Genomic DNA, 16,182 nt, shown 5'->3' with positions numbered 1-16,182 from the left:
TACTAGTTGCCATGTGCCTTAGGTAGAGCCAAGTTTAACTACTTCACTGTTACAGTGTAGTTTCATACCCGATTGTTCTAAAAACATAAATTTAATCTGCAAGCCAATTAGCAACTATAGCTGCCCGATAATGTAGTGGAGTAAGAAGTACTTTATCTCCCTCTGAAATATAGTGGGAGTAATGAAGTATACCAGTATTAGTACAGTTACAACTTCCTGTGTCTGCATCATTTGTCTGTAGTAGGTGTTGGACAAATATACAATTGAAACATTTTTTTTTTTTTTTAAGAAAACCACTTTATTAAATTTCAAATGGTCAAAATGTAAAATTACACTTCCTTCAAAATCAGGGAAGCATTTACTTTAGTTTGCAAGGGTCCTTGTGCTCCTGTGAAGAGATGGTCAAAACAAAGTTAACAAAAAGTGAGACTTCAGCTCTTAAAATATGAGTTTTAAATGTTAGAGTTCTCACCTATTCTCATGCCACCGACAAGATTGTAATACCTAGAAACCTTGATGAAGCGAGCAGGGGGGTAGCTGGGATGCATGTATGGGAGAGGTCGTCTAGCAGGCATGGTTTTAAGTGCTGTAGTGGGCTTGATGGTGGGACTCTGCAGACCTACAGTGGAGAAAGAAAGGAGAAGTGTGCAAAATCCAATATGATTGAGTGATAACCGGTCACATCCAACAGGTTAACAAACTACTGTACCTGCTGGCTGCGGAGTGTGGATGATGCTGCCGATGCCAGCTTCGTCAGACTCAAACCTGTACACCGAGAAGAGGCGATGGAGACCAGCCAGAGGATATGTACACTGGATGGTCACCCTGTAAGATAAGACCATACTTACAGCTACCAATCTAATGCTGTATAGCACTTCACACACTATAAATGGTGATACATACCTCTCAGTAGCATCATCATTCAAACTGAGGTACTTCTTGCTGCTGTAGAAAAGCTCATTTTCATAGGTCACATTTTCCCTGGTGAGCTGAAGGCAAAAGATGCAAATGGTGACATTTATAGGACATTCAGATGTGTTGTCAATTAATGTGAATTGTCAAGGATATTTGGAAGCAGCGGTACCTTGATTGTGGATCCACAGCTGTTAAGTGAAAAAGAGAACAGAGCCCTGGTGGCATCCATCTCTTTGGGTCCACAGTATTTGTCCAGCAGGTTGACTCTAGCGGGATCTGCTCCACTTGGGATGGCCAGAGACAAGTCAGCCACCACAGTCAGCTTCCCATCAGTCGAACACACTAGAGAAAGATGTGTTTTAGTACAACTATATGGAGACCCCACCTGCTGTTACATTAAAAAAAACAGGATGTTCTTACGAATTAGTTCAGTCGTAGAGAACGGACAAGTCTTGATAGTTGAGCTCTTGACCTCTGATGTTTCATGATCCCGCACGACGATCTCGAAGGTGCCAAAGAAGTCCTTCAGTGTAATGTTCTATAAAAAAAAACACATCCATTTTAGTCCGTGATCGCCATGTTTAAACACACATTAAAGAGTTGATGCTTCCAATGAGTCTCCTTTCACCTTGTACTCGTAGCCGTGACAGAAGAGCGGCACCTCGAGCAGCAGACTCTGGCTGTCGTTGCTCATGATGTAGCCGTGCTGGGCTGCCAGCTCTGATGTCAGCAGCTCTGAGCAGATACTGATCTCCCACAGGTAGTCAAAAGGCCGGTGGTCCAGTTTGAAGCGGATGCCAGACTCAGAACAGACAGCATCAAAGACTGGAGGAGCTGCCAAATACAACACAATGTTTAACTCTGCTTCACATGCACTAGTAGGATTGATGAAGTTTCAAAATAATGTTAGTGACTTACAAGCATCAGTTAATGCCATGACTGATGCCAGGTGGTAAAAAGGCTTGTTTTCAGGCAGAACTGTCAGTGTGTAGTTGATGTCCAGCCCATACTGAAGAACTGCATCTTCAGAGATCTAGGAGACAAAACATTATCACTGAGCTCAGGAGACAGTTGTAAGACTCAAGTCTACTACTACTACAAAAAAAAAGACCTTTTACCTGCTGCATGACAACAGGGTCATCAAAAGGCACCTTCAGAGTGTAGCCATGAGTGTTGTTGGGATGGAGTACTTTTGTGATGTTGGGGCTGCACGTGTTTGTAAACGGAAGTGTACATTCCTGTCCGTTCAAATTAACAGCAGCCAACTCTACGTCTTCGGGGAAGTCGCCAAGGTAGACCGTGAACGTGCGCTCGTCAAGAACCGTTTGGTTTTCGGTGACAACGGTGCGTGGCAGCAGGGGAGTGGCCAAAGTCCTGTGAAGTCGGAGCCTGGTTTCTACACGGTCGTCATCCACCAGGATTTGTTCCAAGTAGAGATGAAATAGGTAAAACTCGTAGAGCTCGCCAGACACAAAGCTCTGAAAACAGACAAATGTAATTTGTAAAGGAATAATTACAGTACAGGTAAAACAAGCCAAACAATTCACACATTCCTGACCTTCCTGTATCCTCCTTCAGCATTATAGGGGATGCTGAGGTAAACTGTGGAGTTGTGCTTCTCCACAATGTAGCCTCGGTCCTCTGCAACTGGCTGCTCCATAAGTTCACCACAGAGACCAATGTTGAGTTGTGAGCTTTCAAAACTCGGGTACAGCGCCTCAGGAGTCTCCCACATCATGTAACCGCCATTGTAGTCATATGATCCTTCATCTGTGGACATAATATGGCTTTACTTGTCAGTTAAAGGAAAAAGAAGTCACAGCATAAAAGATGGTAATACTGACGCATGGAGCAAGCAGCCACCAGGTCCACCATGAGGACAACCCAGCTTTGTCTGGAGTACAGAGTTGCATGGACCACCTCTACTGGAACACCATTCACCTGTAGAGAGACTCAGAAATCAAAACCTGCTTTGGACTAAATGCTTTACAAAAAGCATGCATCAGTAGTTTACCTCAGTGCTGAATGAGTCAGGTTGTCCATACGGAGTACGAAACACCAGCCTTCCATCAGTCAAGTCAAACATATATCCCTGCTTACGAGCTTCAGAGAGCTTCATGGGTGGTAACTGCTCCTCATCTCTCTGAAACATCACCTGCCAGTCTGAAGTGGTGGAGCTATGTGTCTGGGAAGAGATTCAAAGTCTTAAAAAAGTGAAACTTGACTGCACAGAAGGAGATTTCAAGATTTTTAAACCTACAGGTTTTAGAGCAGTATTCCAGTCATCTTTATTCATCCCAGTTGGACAGGTGACTTCACTCCTCACAGACACCTACAGAGAAACCAGGGTTAGCAAACATTTGAAAATTCTCAGAATAATATTACAAGATGTAACGCAGCTTACCTCCATGTAGTTGACCTCACAGGTGACCTCTCTGGGAGACCAGGGGAGAGAGGGAGAACAGGTCTTGTTGAAAGCATAGGGATAGTCCTCTCCTTCATGTGGCACCATCAGGTTGAAGTTGAACGTGAACACTTTGTCATCCTGAAATATAGTAGAAAATGACAGGATGCAACACCTAATCTGTACAGTAAAAGTCAAGTTTTACATGCAATTTGTAGGCACCTTGTTGTCGGTGTGACAGCTGAAGTAAGAGGCTCGGAGCTCCACATGGCCCGGTAGAGGGAGAACACTGATACTGTAGCCACACTGAGCTGCATACTGCTCAGTGATGGCATACACTCCTGTCCCATCTGGAAGAGAAATCAAATTCACTCTGCCTACTCCCAACACAGTTCTTGCACTCCTTAGTCAGTGAAATAATTCAGCTATACATTTAAGTATCTGACCATTTAAACAGGACTGTGTTAGACTGTGGCTCAAGAGTGTGCACTTTCAACTAAAGCCCACCCCTGGTTGTAGTTAGCAGTGAAGCTGTGCAGGACTTACCAACGGCCTCAAAATGAGGATCCGGCCCAGTGTAGGAGAGATCAACAGCGATCCTGACGTAACGATCACGACACTCCATTTGAAGAGCTTCTGCATGAACAAAGAAGTTCACATATGAATATATGTGCCAATGCATGTATTCAAACAGACATTTTTTTATTCTTACCATCAGAAATATGATGACATTTTGCAGCAGTTGCCCAAACAGACAGGAGCAAGGTCACACTTGTAAGACAAAAACATAAATTACAAACATAGAGGTGCACTAATGTCAACTAACAGCTTCTAAATGATCCTTAAAACCTCTTACCCAAGGCAAAACCCAAAAGCCATAGCCACTGAAGTGTTGGCAGTGTCTAAAGCTAGCTCAGCTGCTAGCAAACTACACCTGCAAACCAACACAAGCCAAGGTGAACCACTTGCTTAGACTATGTCCTGGCAAAACTGACACAATATGTGTTGCTGTCTCCTACACCAGCTTTAATAGTCAGTTTATTCACCCATGAACCTCAGGCAACTCTAACCTCATCACCTGCACCTGATTGAAAGCTGGCTTGATTACTAACGAGCTACACATGTGGCTGTAACAACTGAGGGCCTCTGATTGGTCGATGTAGCTCATTAGCAATCAAGCCAATTCTCAATCAGGTGCAGGTGATGAGGTTAGAGTTGTTTTTCAACCTCATGGGTGAATAAACTGACTATAAAAGCTGGTGTAGCAGACAGCAGCACATATTGTGCCAGTTTGTCCAGGACATACATCAAGCAAATAGTTCACTTTGGCTTGTGTTGGTTAACAGGTGTAGTTTGCTAGCAGCTAGGCTAGCTTTAGACACTGCCAACACTTCAGTGGCAATGGCTTTTAGGTTTTGCGTTGGGTAAGAGGTTTTAAGGGTAATTTACAATTTGTTAGTTGACATTAGTGCACCTGTATGTTTGTAATTTATGTTTTTGTCTGACAGTGTGACCTTGCTCCTGTCTGTTTGGGCAACAGCAAAATGTCATCATATTCCTGATGGTAAGAATATTAAAAATGTCTGCTTGAACACATGCCTTGGTACATTATATTCAGATGTGAACTTGTTTGTTCATGCAGAAGCTCTTCAAATGGAGTGTCGTGATCGTTACGTGAGGATCGCTGTTGATCTCTCCTACACTGGGCCGGCTCCTCATTTTGAGGCCGTTGGTAAGTCCTGCACAGCTTGAAATCAAGAATCTAATCAAAGTCACCCGGTGTGGCCTGAAAATGAAGCTCATACTGTCATTTGATGGGTGCAGGGACATGTTGGGTTTAATAACTAATGCCGTTTCTCTTCCAGATGCGACAGGCATGTACGCCATCACTGAGCAGTATGCAGCTCAGTGTGGCTACACTGTCAGTGTTCGCCCTCAACCGGGCCATGTGGAGCTCCGAGCCTCTTACTTCAGCTGTCACACCGACAACAAGGTGCCTACAAATTGCATAAAAAACAGTTTTACTGTACAGACTAGGTGCCATAATGATTTTCTACTTTCATCTTTTAGGATGACGAAGTGTTCACATTCAACTTCAACCTGATTGTGACACATGAAGGAGAGGAAGACCCCTATGCTTTCAACAAGACCTGTACTCCCTCTCTCCCCTGGTCTCCCAGAGAGGTCACCTGTGAGGCCAACTACATGGAGGTGAGCTTAATTCATCTGTAACATCTTACTAAGACTATATCAGATGCTTGCTAACCCTGGTTTCTCTGCAGGTGTCTGTGAGGAGTGACGTGGCCTGTCCAACTGGGACAAAGAAGGATGACTGGGATGTGTTTGTCCAAACGGTATGTTTGGTGTTGCCTTCTGGGGAAATGTGTGGACTGGACTAACATTTAGTCAAATACAGTACAATGGCTGTTTAATGTACTAATATGTTGAGCTTTCAATTCTCTCCAGGCTTATACCTCAGCCGCCTCAGACTGGCAGGTGATGTTCCAGAGGGAGGATGAGGAGCCGACACCCATGACCCTTAATGACGCTCATGAGCAGGGATATGCGTTTGACTTAACCGATGGAAGGCTGGTATTTCGTACTCCGTATGGACAACTTGACTCATTCAGCACTGAGGTAAACCACTGGTGCATAATGTCTGTCTTGTATAACATTTAGTCCAAAGCAGGTTTTGATTTTCGAGTCTCTCTCTCCAGGTGAATGATGTTCCAGTAGAGGTGGTCCATGCAACTCTGTTCTCCAGACAAAGCTGGGTTGTCCTCATGGTGGACCTGGTGGCTGCTTGCTCCATGCGTCAGTATTACCATCTTTTAGGCTTCTTTTTCCCCCTTTACAAACAACAAATAAAGCTATATTACTGGTGTAATGTCCGCAGATGAAGGATCGTATGACAACAGCGGCTACATGATGTGGGTGACTCCTGAGGCGCTACACCCGCTGGTGTCTGGTCTACACGACACGCAGGTCAATGTTGGTGTCTCTGGTGAACTTGTGGAGCAGGCAGTTGCAGAGGAGCGAGGCTACATTGTGGAGAAACGCAACGCCACAGTCCAGATCAGCATCCCCTATAATGCTGAAGGAGGATACAGGAAGGTCAGGAAGCCGCTTAAAATGTGGAGGGGACTTCTGATCTAGTAGCACACTTTAATGAATACGTTGTCCCATTTGCAGAGCGCGGTGTCTGGCGGCCTCTACGAGTACTACGTATTTGATCTCTACTTGGAGCAAATCTCGGTGGATGAGGATCAAGTTGACACCAGACTTCGCTTTCACAGGACACTGGCTACTCCCCTGCTGCCATGTGCTGTTTTCACTGAAAACAGTAAGTCTATTAACAAACACTTTAGTCCTTTTAATTCGACCATAATCTGAATGGCTTTTCATTGCAGGAACAGTTCCAGAGGAGCGCACGTTCACGGTCTACCTCGGAGACGTCCCTGAAGACGTCGAGTTGGCTGCTGTTCGTCTGAATGGATACGAATGTACAGTTCCATTTACAGATACAAGCAGTCACACGATCACAAAAGTAGTTCATCCCAACAACATTCATGGCTACACTCTGAAGGTGCCTTTTGATGACCCTGTTGTCATGCAGCAGGTAAAGGTCTTTGAATTATTTGTTCAGTCAATCTTCAGATGTCCTGCTGGTTCATACATGGAAACTTCATCCTGCTTGGCTCAGCTGGTATTTTCTGTTTCCTAGTTCTCTAAAGAAGACGCAGCAATTCAGTACAGTCTGGATATCAACTACACACTGACAGTTCTGCCTGAAAAAGAGCCTTTTTATGACTTGGCATCAGTCATGGCCTTAACTGATGTCTGTAAGTCACAAACCTTATTTTTAAACTTGGTCAATCCTACGTGTGTGTGAAGCAAAGTAACCCGTTGTGTTTGACAGCTCCTCCAGTCTTTGATGCCATCTGTTCCGAGTCTGGCATCAGCTTCAAACTGGACCACCGGCCTTTTGACTACCTGTGGGAGATCAGTATCTGCTCCGAGCTGCTGACATCAGAGCTGGCAGCCCAGCACGGCTACATCATGAGCAACGACAGCCAGAGTCTGCTGCTCGAGGTGCCGCTCTTCTCTCACGGCTACGAGTACAAGGTGAGAGGAGACTTACTGGTTGCATCAACTCTTTATTATGATGAGTTGTTTTGAACAATAACTTAAGCTGCATGTGTTTTATAGGATGTTACTTTGAATGGATTCTTTGGCACCTTCGAGATCGTCGTGCAGGATCATGAAACGTCAGAGGTCAAGAGCTCAACTATCAAGACTTGTCCGTTCTCTACGACTGAACTCATCAGTAAGAACATCCTGTTTTTTAATGTAACAGCATGTGGGGTCTCCATATAGTTGACACAAGTACTAAAACCTTTTTTCTCTAGTGTGTTCGACTGATGGGAGGATGACTGTGGTGGCTGACTTGTCTCTGGCCATCCCAAGTGGAGGAGATCCTGCTAGAGTCAACCTGCTGGACAAATACTGTGGCCCCAAAGAGACGGATGCCACCAGGGCTCTGTTCTCTTTTCCACTCAACACCTGTGAATCCACAATCAAGGTACTGCTGCTTTCTAATGTAACTGTTACACAGTTAAATGACCTTTACATGAGTCAACCTGCTTCAAAAAATGCATGCTTTGTTTCTCCAGCTCGGCAAGGAGTATGTGACGTACGAAAATGAGATTTTCTTCAGCAAGAAGTTGCGCACTCTGAAAAATCCAGCAGACTCCAGCAATGATATTGACAGGTATGCCTTCAACCTCAACTCTTTTGGCCATTTACCCCTCCCTCACCTACTTATGAATGTATCGCTCTTGTCTTGCAGGGTGACAGTGCAGTGTACATATCCTCTGGCTGGACTGTTTCGCCTGTTCTCAGTGTACAGGTTTGAGTCGGACGCGGCTGGTGTTGGCCGTATTGTGCATTCTGCGCACTCCACTGAAGGTAGGTGGTTCACCTGCTGACCTGAATAAACCACCTTCTGAATAGATCACTGACTGTTTTGTTCTCTACTCCAGCTCCACCCAGCATGGAGCCCACTACAGTGTATCCTACAAGACGCATCCCAAGTCGTGTTTCAATGCGACATAATTTCTACCCTCCTTCTCAGTACATCAAAGTCTCCAGCTTTCTAAAGAATCTTCCTAAGAAAGGTCAGTATCTAATTAAAACCTGGTTAAAATTTGAAAGTAAATTGTCTTTTCCTAAATCTTTTAATTCTCTTCACAGGAGCCAGGAGATCTTCACAATCCAAAGTACATGCTACCACATCTTAAGGAGTGTGATGATGTATTTTAACTATGAATCAATAAATATGTGTATTTAAAAGATGCTGACTTGTCATTGGAAACTTGAACCAACACTGTACATGAAAAGGACGAACTCACTTGTTCAAGGTTGAGTAGCTGATATGACTGGAGAAAATAGGAAGGCAGTGTTTCACTTCTGAATTTTTGGGGATTGTGGCAGATCTACTTGAGTGCAGGTCTAGGTAGTAAATAAAAGCCTGATTTAACTTCAGCAAATTTAGCATTGCGCACATCTAAAAATGCATGATTCTTGAGCTACTGTATCAAGTCACTACTTCAGGCCCTGACATGTCTGAATGTGACCACAAGACTGACATGATGGGCCTCAATGTGGAGACTGTACCAGCTGAACAATCTGCCTGTAACTTCCAAAGTCAGATCATCAGAACTTAAAGATTCAGATGTTTATTTCACCACCTCAAAGTCTTAAAAGTTCAGGAAGTGCTTACTTGGTCTTATTGCCTGTTTCATTAATGATGGCAGAGCTTTGGCTCTTATGCAGGATATGGGAACATTTTGGCCCTGGTTGAACACATTGTGTGGACTGTCTGCTCTTTCTCTATTGGAAATCTCTCTGTGCACTTGAAGGAGGCTTGCAAGAGGAGATATGAGCAAGAATGCACAGGTGTATCAAGTCTATTTGGCACCTGTTGGTGACATAAGAGGCATGTCACATTTTGCCACATTGGGAATTTAATTAAAAATAAATAAACAAGTTGTCAAACACTATGCTCATTTGACAAATCATAAAATACAGCAGTATAACCAAATGGACAGATACTGCAGCTGTGCCACATGTCATATTTAATTGATGTTGCTTTAAAATGACAGTTATCTCATTGTTAAATGCCTGTTGCCTAAACTCAACTCCTTGTCTCTTCCTCGCCTCCTACGCTCGCATCTCAGGTGGGAGGGACTAAGACGCAAGGAGAGGAATTGAGTTTGTACAAACTGAGCTCAAGAGCCCTGTATCAGCCAGTCCCATAGTTTGTTTGTTTTTAAACAATATTTTTATTGAATTTTACATAAACATACATACAGACTAACAATATTAATAATTAAATTATACAATGAAATGTTTAGTCAGAATTTCCACAGTAATCAAAGAGACATGACATTTCATGTATTTCACATATCTAACAAAGAACAAATAAAATAAAAGATAAGACAAAATAAATGAATACCTCCAAAAAGACAAAATAAATAAATACCTCCAAAAAAAACAACAATTTCAACAACAGCACTCAGCAACACACAGCAGTTTCAATTTGACTGTGCTTCCTTGACGTCCAAGAAACTCCTAAAAAGGTTTCCACTTTTTCAAATTCTGCTGCTTTTCCTCTGGTTATGTATGTAAGTCTCTCCAGTACAACACAAAATGCCATCTCCCTCAGCCATACATGTATCAAAGGTAAATCCATTTTTCTTCAAGACAAAGCTATCATTCTCCTGGCCTGCAGGAGTCCAAAGTCAATTAGAATTAACTGTTTTGAGTTAATGATACAGTTATCTGGATATATACCTAGTATAAATATATCTTTGCTTGGTGAGGCACCTTCACTCCAACAATCTCAGATATATTCTGAACAATTGTTTCCCAGTATTTTTTCACCTTCGGACAGTCCCATACACAGTGAAACAGAGTACCCCTTCCTTCTAAACATTTAGTACAAGTGTCTGGGACGTCAGGGGACCATTGGTTCAGTTTGGCCGGGGTAATGTAAGTTCTCATTAACCATTTGTATTGTAATAGTTTCATTCTCGTATTGATTGATTTGGGGCCTTTAAACATGCAAGTTCCCAATCAGTCTCTTGTATGTCCTCTTGAAAAGCCAGTCTCCAGCCATTCCCATAGTTGCATTATTTCCTACAAGCACATCTTTTTTTAAAAATTGCTGGATGGTAATACTGCAAGTAGATATTTTGAACATCTATGATGCCATTTTGGCAGGACCTGAGGGAACCCTAAGACAACAGTGTCTCAGTATCTGATGGGTTCCCTAAGAGGACCTCAAAAGGTTAAAACCCTTTACAAGTGCCATCATAGAATTCGAAATTAACTTCTCTGCTCCCAAATAGGCTGGTGACCTGAAAGCTTCATCAATGAGCCACACAAATATCTGGTAAAATACATTCAGGAGGTGGAACCATCGGTTTAGTAGAATTCAATCCTCCAGATCTGAGTATGGAGACACAGGAACTGTGACTGTGCCAGGGTCTCAAGATCACATTTTCAAGTCCTTGTTATGGGGGTTGCAACAAAAATGTGTCTACAGACTGACTGTAAATGTGAGAGGGACATCCTGTGCTGAGGATTTTTAAAATGCCACTACAAAGGATGATGTCTCCCTCATTGGTCACCTGGAAAATTATGTAATTTACAGACACTTGTTACTGACAGTATCAGACCTTCACATCACATCTTTTACAGGGATTACCACCCCCACATGCTGTAGATATGTTTTTCAAACAATATGGTGGTTTTATGAATGTGCATGACCTGGTGAACTGTTAGGGAGTCACAAGTGACATCACTGGAGGCAAATTTCAGATTTAGCACAGCTTCCTCTGTAGCCACAAGAGGCTTTACACAACTTATACTCCATAAAACCAGAGCTCCCCTTTAAGTCACACACATCCAATAAATTTGTTTCATTACATTTCAGTCTCAAACCCTCAAGTTGGAGTCAACCTAGCAGCTCAAGGATCCTGCGCTATATCTAGATTTGTGCAACACCTCTAAAAGTTGTTAAAACAGGCTCTCATGTAAAGATATGCACCCTTACTGAGCTTTTGGTTGTTTGAGCTACATATGTATGTACTTGGTTTGTTCAAGTCTCAATGACAAGTCAAGAGTATTTAAGAAATCATTTATTGAACTTTATATTTAAAATGCATGTATTTACAATCCAACATATGGAGTCACTTTATCTTGGGAGGATCTTCCTGTAAAGAGAATTTAACAAGATTAAATATAACCAAATTTCCAATAAGCAACCAACCAACCTTTCTTTTTGGAGTTCAGAAAGCCAGATACTTTGATGTACTGAGCAGGAAGGCGGTAAGCAGGTCTTCTTGAGACGGGTCTTCTGGTGACTCTGGTGGTGGGCATTGTAGTGGGCTCGATGGTGGGACTCTGTAGACCTAAAGTAGAGACAAAACAGATAGTCAAATGTCGTGATATATTGAATGATGTGGTTCATTCAGGTCAGCAGGTGAACCACCTACCTTCAGTGGAGTGCGCAGAATGCACAATACGACCGACACCAGCCTTGTCCGACTCAAACCTGTACACTGAGAAGAGGCGAAACAGTCCAGCCAGAGGATATGTACACTGCACTGTCACCCTGCAAGACAAGAGGGATACATTCATAAGTAGGTGAGGGAGGGGTAAATGGCCAAAAGAGTTGAGGTTGAAGACATACCTGTCAATATCATTGCTGGAGTCTGCTGGATTTTTCAGAGCGCGCAACTTCTTGCTGAAGAAAATCTCGTTTTCATACGTCACATACTCTTTGCTGAGCTGGAGAAACAGAGCATGGATTTTTGGTGCAGGCACACTCATGTTGCCACATGTAAATGGCATTTTGTGGAATAATTTGAACTGTATAACAGTTACATTAGAAAGTAGCAGTACCTCGATTGTGGATTCACAGGTGTTGAGTGGAAAAGAGAACAGAGCCCTGGTGGCGTCCGTCTCTTTGGGTCCACAGTATTTGTCCAGCAGGTTGACTCTAGCAGGATCTCCTCCACTTGGGATGACCAGAGACAAGTCAGCCACCACAGTCATCCTCCCATCAGTCGAACACACTAGAGAAAGAGGTTTTAGTACTTGTGTCAACTATATGGAGACCACACCTGCTGTTACATTAAAAAACAGAAGTTCTTACTGATGAGTTCAGTCGTAGAGAACGGACAAGTCTTGATAGTTGAGCTCCGATGTTTCATGATCCCGCACGGCGATCTCGAAGGTGCCAAAGAATCCATTCAAAGTAACATCCTATAAAACACATGCAGCTTAGTCATTGCTCAAAACAACTCATCATAATAAAGAGTTGATGCAACCAGTAAGTCTCCTCTCACCTTGTACTCGTAGCCGTGAGAGAAGAGCGGCACCTCGAGCAGCAGACTCTGGCTGTCGTTGCTCATGATGTAGCCGTGCTGGGCTGCCAGCTCTGATGTCAGCAGCTCTGAGCAGATACTGATCTCCCACAGGTAGTCAAAAGGCCGGTGGCCCAGTTTGAAGCGGATGCCAGACTCAGAGCAGACGGCATCAAAGACTGGAGGAGCTATCAAATACAACAATGTTTAACTCTGCTTCACACACACGTAGGTTTGACCAAGTTTAAAAATAAGGTTTGTGACTTACAGACATCAGTTAATGCCATGACTGATGAAAGGTGGTAAAAAGGCTCGTTTTCAGGCAGAACTGTCAGTGTGTAGTTGATATCCAGACTGTACTGAATTGCTGCGTCTTCTTTAGAGAACTAGGAAACAGAAAATACCAGCTGAGCCAAGCAGGATGAAGTTTCCATGTATGAACCAGCAGGACATCTGAAGATACAACTGGACAAATAAATCAAAGACCTTTACCTGCTGCATGACAACAGGGTCATCAAAAGGCACCTTCAGAGTGTAGCCATGTGTGTTGTTGGGATGAACTACTTTTGTGATGGTGTGACTGCTTGTATCTGTAAATGGAACTGTACATTCGTATCCATTCAGACGAACAGCAGCCAACTCGACGTCTTCAGGGACGTCTCCGAGGTAGACCGTGAACGTGCGCTCCTCAGGAACTGTTCCTGCAACAAAAAGCCATTCAGATTATGGTTGCATCAAAATGATAAAGTGTTGTTTGTTAATAGACTTACTGTTTTCAGTGAAAACAGCACATGGCAGCATGGGAGTAGTCAGTGTCCTGTGGAAGCGAATTCTGGTGTCAACTTGATCCTCATCCACCGAGATTTGCTCCAAGTAGAGATCAAATACGTAGTACTCGTAGAGGCCGCCAGACACAATGCTCTGGAAAACAAAATCTATCAGGAGAAAAGGTCATGTCGAACTGTTCATAAATTTGGCTTGCAAGTGTGCAACTAGATAAAAAAATCCCCTAAAAATGTAAGTCTCATGAAAGATTAAATGCCAATTTAAACATGCGAGGAGCCTGAATGCTTTCAATGCTGCACATACATTCAAACTGTCAATTGCAGCTTGTTACATCAGTGCCTCCTGACCTTCCTGTATCCTCCTTCAGCATTATAGGGGATGCCGATCTGGACTGTGGCGTTGTGCTTCTCCACAATGTAGCCTCGCTCCTCTGCAACTGCCTGCTTCACAAGTTCACCAGAGAGACCAATGTTGACCTGCGTCTCGTGTAGACCAGACACCAGCGGGTGCAGCGCCACAGGAGTCGTCCACATCATGTAGCCACTGTTGTCATACGATCCGTCATCTGCGGACATTACACCAGTAATATAGCTTTATTTGTTGTTTGTAAAGGGGGAAAAAGAAGCCTAAAAGATGGTAATACTGACACATGGAGCAAGCAGCCACCAGGTCCACCATGAGGACAACCCAGCTTTGTCTGGAGAACAGAGTTGCATGGACCACCTCTACTGGAACACCAGTCACCTGGAGAGAGACTCAAAATCAAAACCTGCTTTGGACTAAATGCGCTACAAAACAAGAATTTATGAATCAGTGGTTTACCTCAGTGCTGAATGAGTCAGGCTGTCCATACGGAGTACGAAACACCAGCCTTCCATGGGTTAAGTCAAACATATATCCCTGCTCATGAGCTTCAGTGAGGCTCATGGTGTCAACTTCTTCCCATCTCTGTGCATAATCACCTGCCAGTCTGAGGCAGTTGAGGTATAAGCCTAGAGGGGAGATATACATTCGTACGCATCATTATTCCAGCTACACATAAAGGTGACAAGATCAACTGCTCAAGTTGAAACCTACAGGTTTTAGAGCAGCATCCCAGTCATCTTTCTTTGTCTCAGATGGACAGGTGACTTCACTCCTGACAGACACCTACAGAGAAACCAGGGTTAGCAAACATTTAAAAAAAAATTCTCAGAATAATATTACACGATGTAACCCAAGCTTACCTCCATGTAGTTGGCCTCACAGGTGACCTCTCTGGGAGACCAGGGGAGAGAGGGAGTACAGGTCTTGTTCAAAGCATAGGGGTCCTCCTCTCCTTCGTGTGTCACAATCAGGTTGAAATTGAACATGAAGACCTCATCATCCTGAAATATATATCCAGTAGAATGAAAGGTTGTGGGGAAATTGTGTGGCTAAATAAAGCAAAAACTGTTTTTTTTATGCAATTTGTAGGCACCTTGTTGTCGGTGTGACAGCTGAAGTAAGAGGCTCGGAGTTCCACGTGGCCCGGTTGAGGGCGAACACTGACAGTGTAGCCACACTGAGCTGCATACTGCTCAGTGATGGCATACACGCCTGTTGCATCTGGAAGAGAAACAGCATTAGGTATTAGACCCAACATGTCCCTGCACCCATCAAATAACAGTATGAGCTTCATTATCAGGCCACACTGGGTGACTTTGATTAGAGTCTTGATTTCAAGCTGTGCAGGACTTACCAACGGCCTCAAAATGAGGAGCCGGCCCAGTGTAGGAGAGATCAACAGCGATCCTGACGTAACGATCACGACACTCCATTTGAAGAGCTTCTGCATGAACAAACAAGTTCACATCTGAATATAATGTGCCAAGGCATGTGTTCAAACAGACATTTTTTTATTCTTACCATCAGGAATATGATGACATTTTGCTGTTGCCCAAACAGACAGGAGCAAAGTCACACTGTCAGACAAAAATATATAAATTACAAACTTACAGGTGCACTAATGTCAACTAACAGCTTCTAAATGATCCTTAAAACCTCTTACCCAAGGAAAAACCCAAAAGCCATTGAAGTGTTGGCAGTGTCTAAAGCTAGCCTAGCTGCTAGCAAACTACACCTGCAAACCAATACAAGCTGAAGTGAAACACTTGCTTGATGTATGTCCTGGACAAACTGGCACAATATGTGCTGCTGTCTGCTACACCAGCTTTTATAGTCAGTTTATTCACCGACCAATCAGAGGCCCTGAGTTGTTACAGACACGTGTAGCTCGTTAGCAATCAAACTGGCTCTCAATCAGTGGTTTCACAGCAGGAGAGCACAGGTGTAACAAATGACATTAACGACGGCTCATTTATATGTAAGCAGCATGTTTAACATCAGGGCCCGTGAACTAGAACGCCAAACATGACTGCAGACGTTATTAATGTTATTCATTCAACCTGCTATGACATGAAAATGTCATGTCTTTAAAAAGGTCTACTACAGCTCATCAGGTTCAGGTTTCTCACTGGTTCACCTTCATTAACACATGATCACTGGCCCTGCTATTTAACCCATCTGTGAACAGAGACTATATTTAGTATGATCAGGAAAAATGCCATAACATTTGTTCTGATTGGTCAAAAGTCTTGAAATTTGGTACAAACATACTTTGGG

The 16,182-nt window shown here is 43.4% G+C and overlaps 2 protein-coding genes across 2 annotated transcripts; one reads left to right on the top strand and one right to left on the bottom strand.

The window, feature by feature from the left end:
* Positions 1 to 271: 271 nt before the first annotated feature.
* LOC119481652 lies at positions 272 to 15,707 on the bottom strand. Its single transcript, XM_037758770.1, is given in 21 exon segments — positions 272 to 388; positions 473 to 619; positions 710 to 825; positions 904 to 989; positions 12,290 to 12,462; positions 12,543 to 12,586; positions 12,588 to 12,652; positions 12,736 to 12,941; positions 13,022 to 13,139; positions 13,246 to 13,454; positions 13,524 to 13,674; positions 13,887 to 14,104; positions 14,187 to 14,283; positions 14,362 to 14,465; positions 14,468 to 14,531; positions 14,617 to 14,688; positions 14,766 to 14,906; positions 14,999 to 15,126; positions 15,260 to 15,349; positions 15,427 to 15,482; positions 15,569 to 15,707. Coding segments are annotated over 21 exon segments (2,367 nt in total). The 5' UTR covers positions 15,592 to 15,707; the 3' UTR covers positions 272 to 329.
* LOC119481653 lies at positions 4,583 to 8,673 on the top strand. Its single transcript, XM_037758771.1, has 19 exons — positions 4,583 to 4,743; positions 4,828 to 4,883; positions 4,962 to 5,051; positions 5,185 to 5,312; positions 5,390 to 5,530; positions 5,602 to 5,673; positions 5,786 to 5,956; positions 6,037 to 6,133; positions 6,216 to 6,433; positions 6,512 to 6,662; positions 6,730 to 6,938; positions 7,044 to 7,161; positions 7,239 to 7,444; positions 7,529 to 7,646; positions 7,729 to 7,901; positions 7,993 to 8,090; positions 8,169 to 8,287; positions 8,362 to 8,496; positions 8,573 to 8,673. Exons 1-19 carry the CDS (start codon positions 4,721 to 4,723, stop codon positions 8,617 to 8,619), a joined length of 2,370 nt encoding a protein of 789 aa, XP_037614699.1. The 5' UTR covers positions 4,583 to 4,720; the 3' UTR covers positions 8,620 to 8,673.
* Positions 15,708 to 16,182: the final 475 nt, after the last annotated feature.

The sequence above is a fragment of the Sebastes umbrosus genome, chromosome 22 (genome assembly GCF_015220745.1).
Source record: "Sebastes umbrosus isolate fSebUmb1 chromosome 22, fSebUmb1.pri, whole genome shotgun sequence".
Classification (NCBI taxonomy): Eukaryota; Metazoa; Chordata; class Actinopteri; order Perciformes; family Sebastidae; genus Sebastes; species Sebastes umbrosus.
Note: the sequence above shows the minus strand (reverse complement) of the source record. Positions and strands in the feature narration are given on the sequence as shown.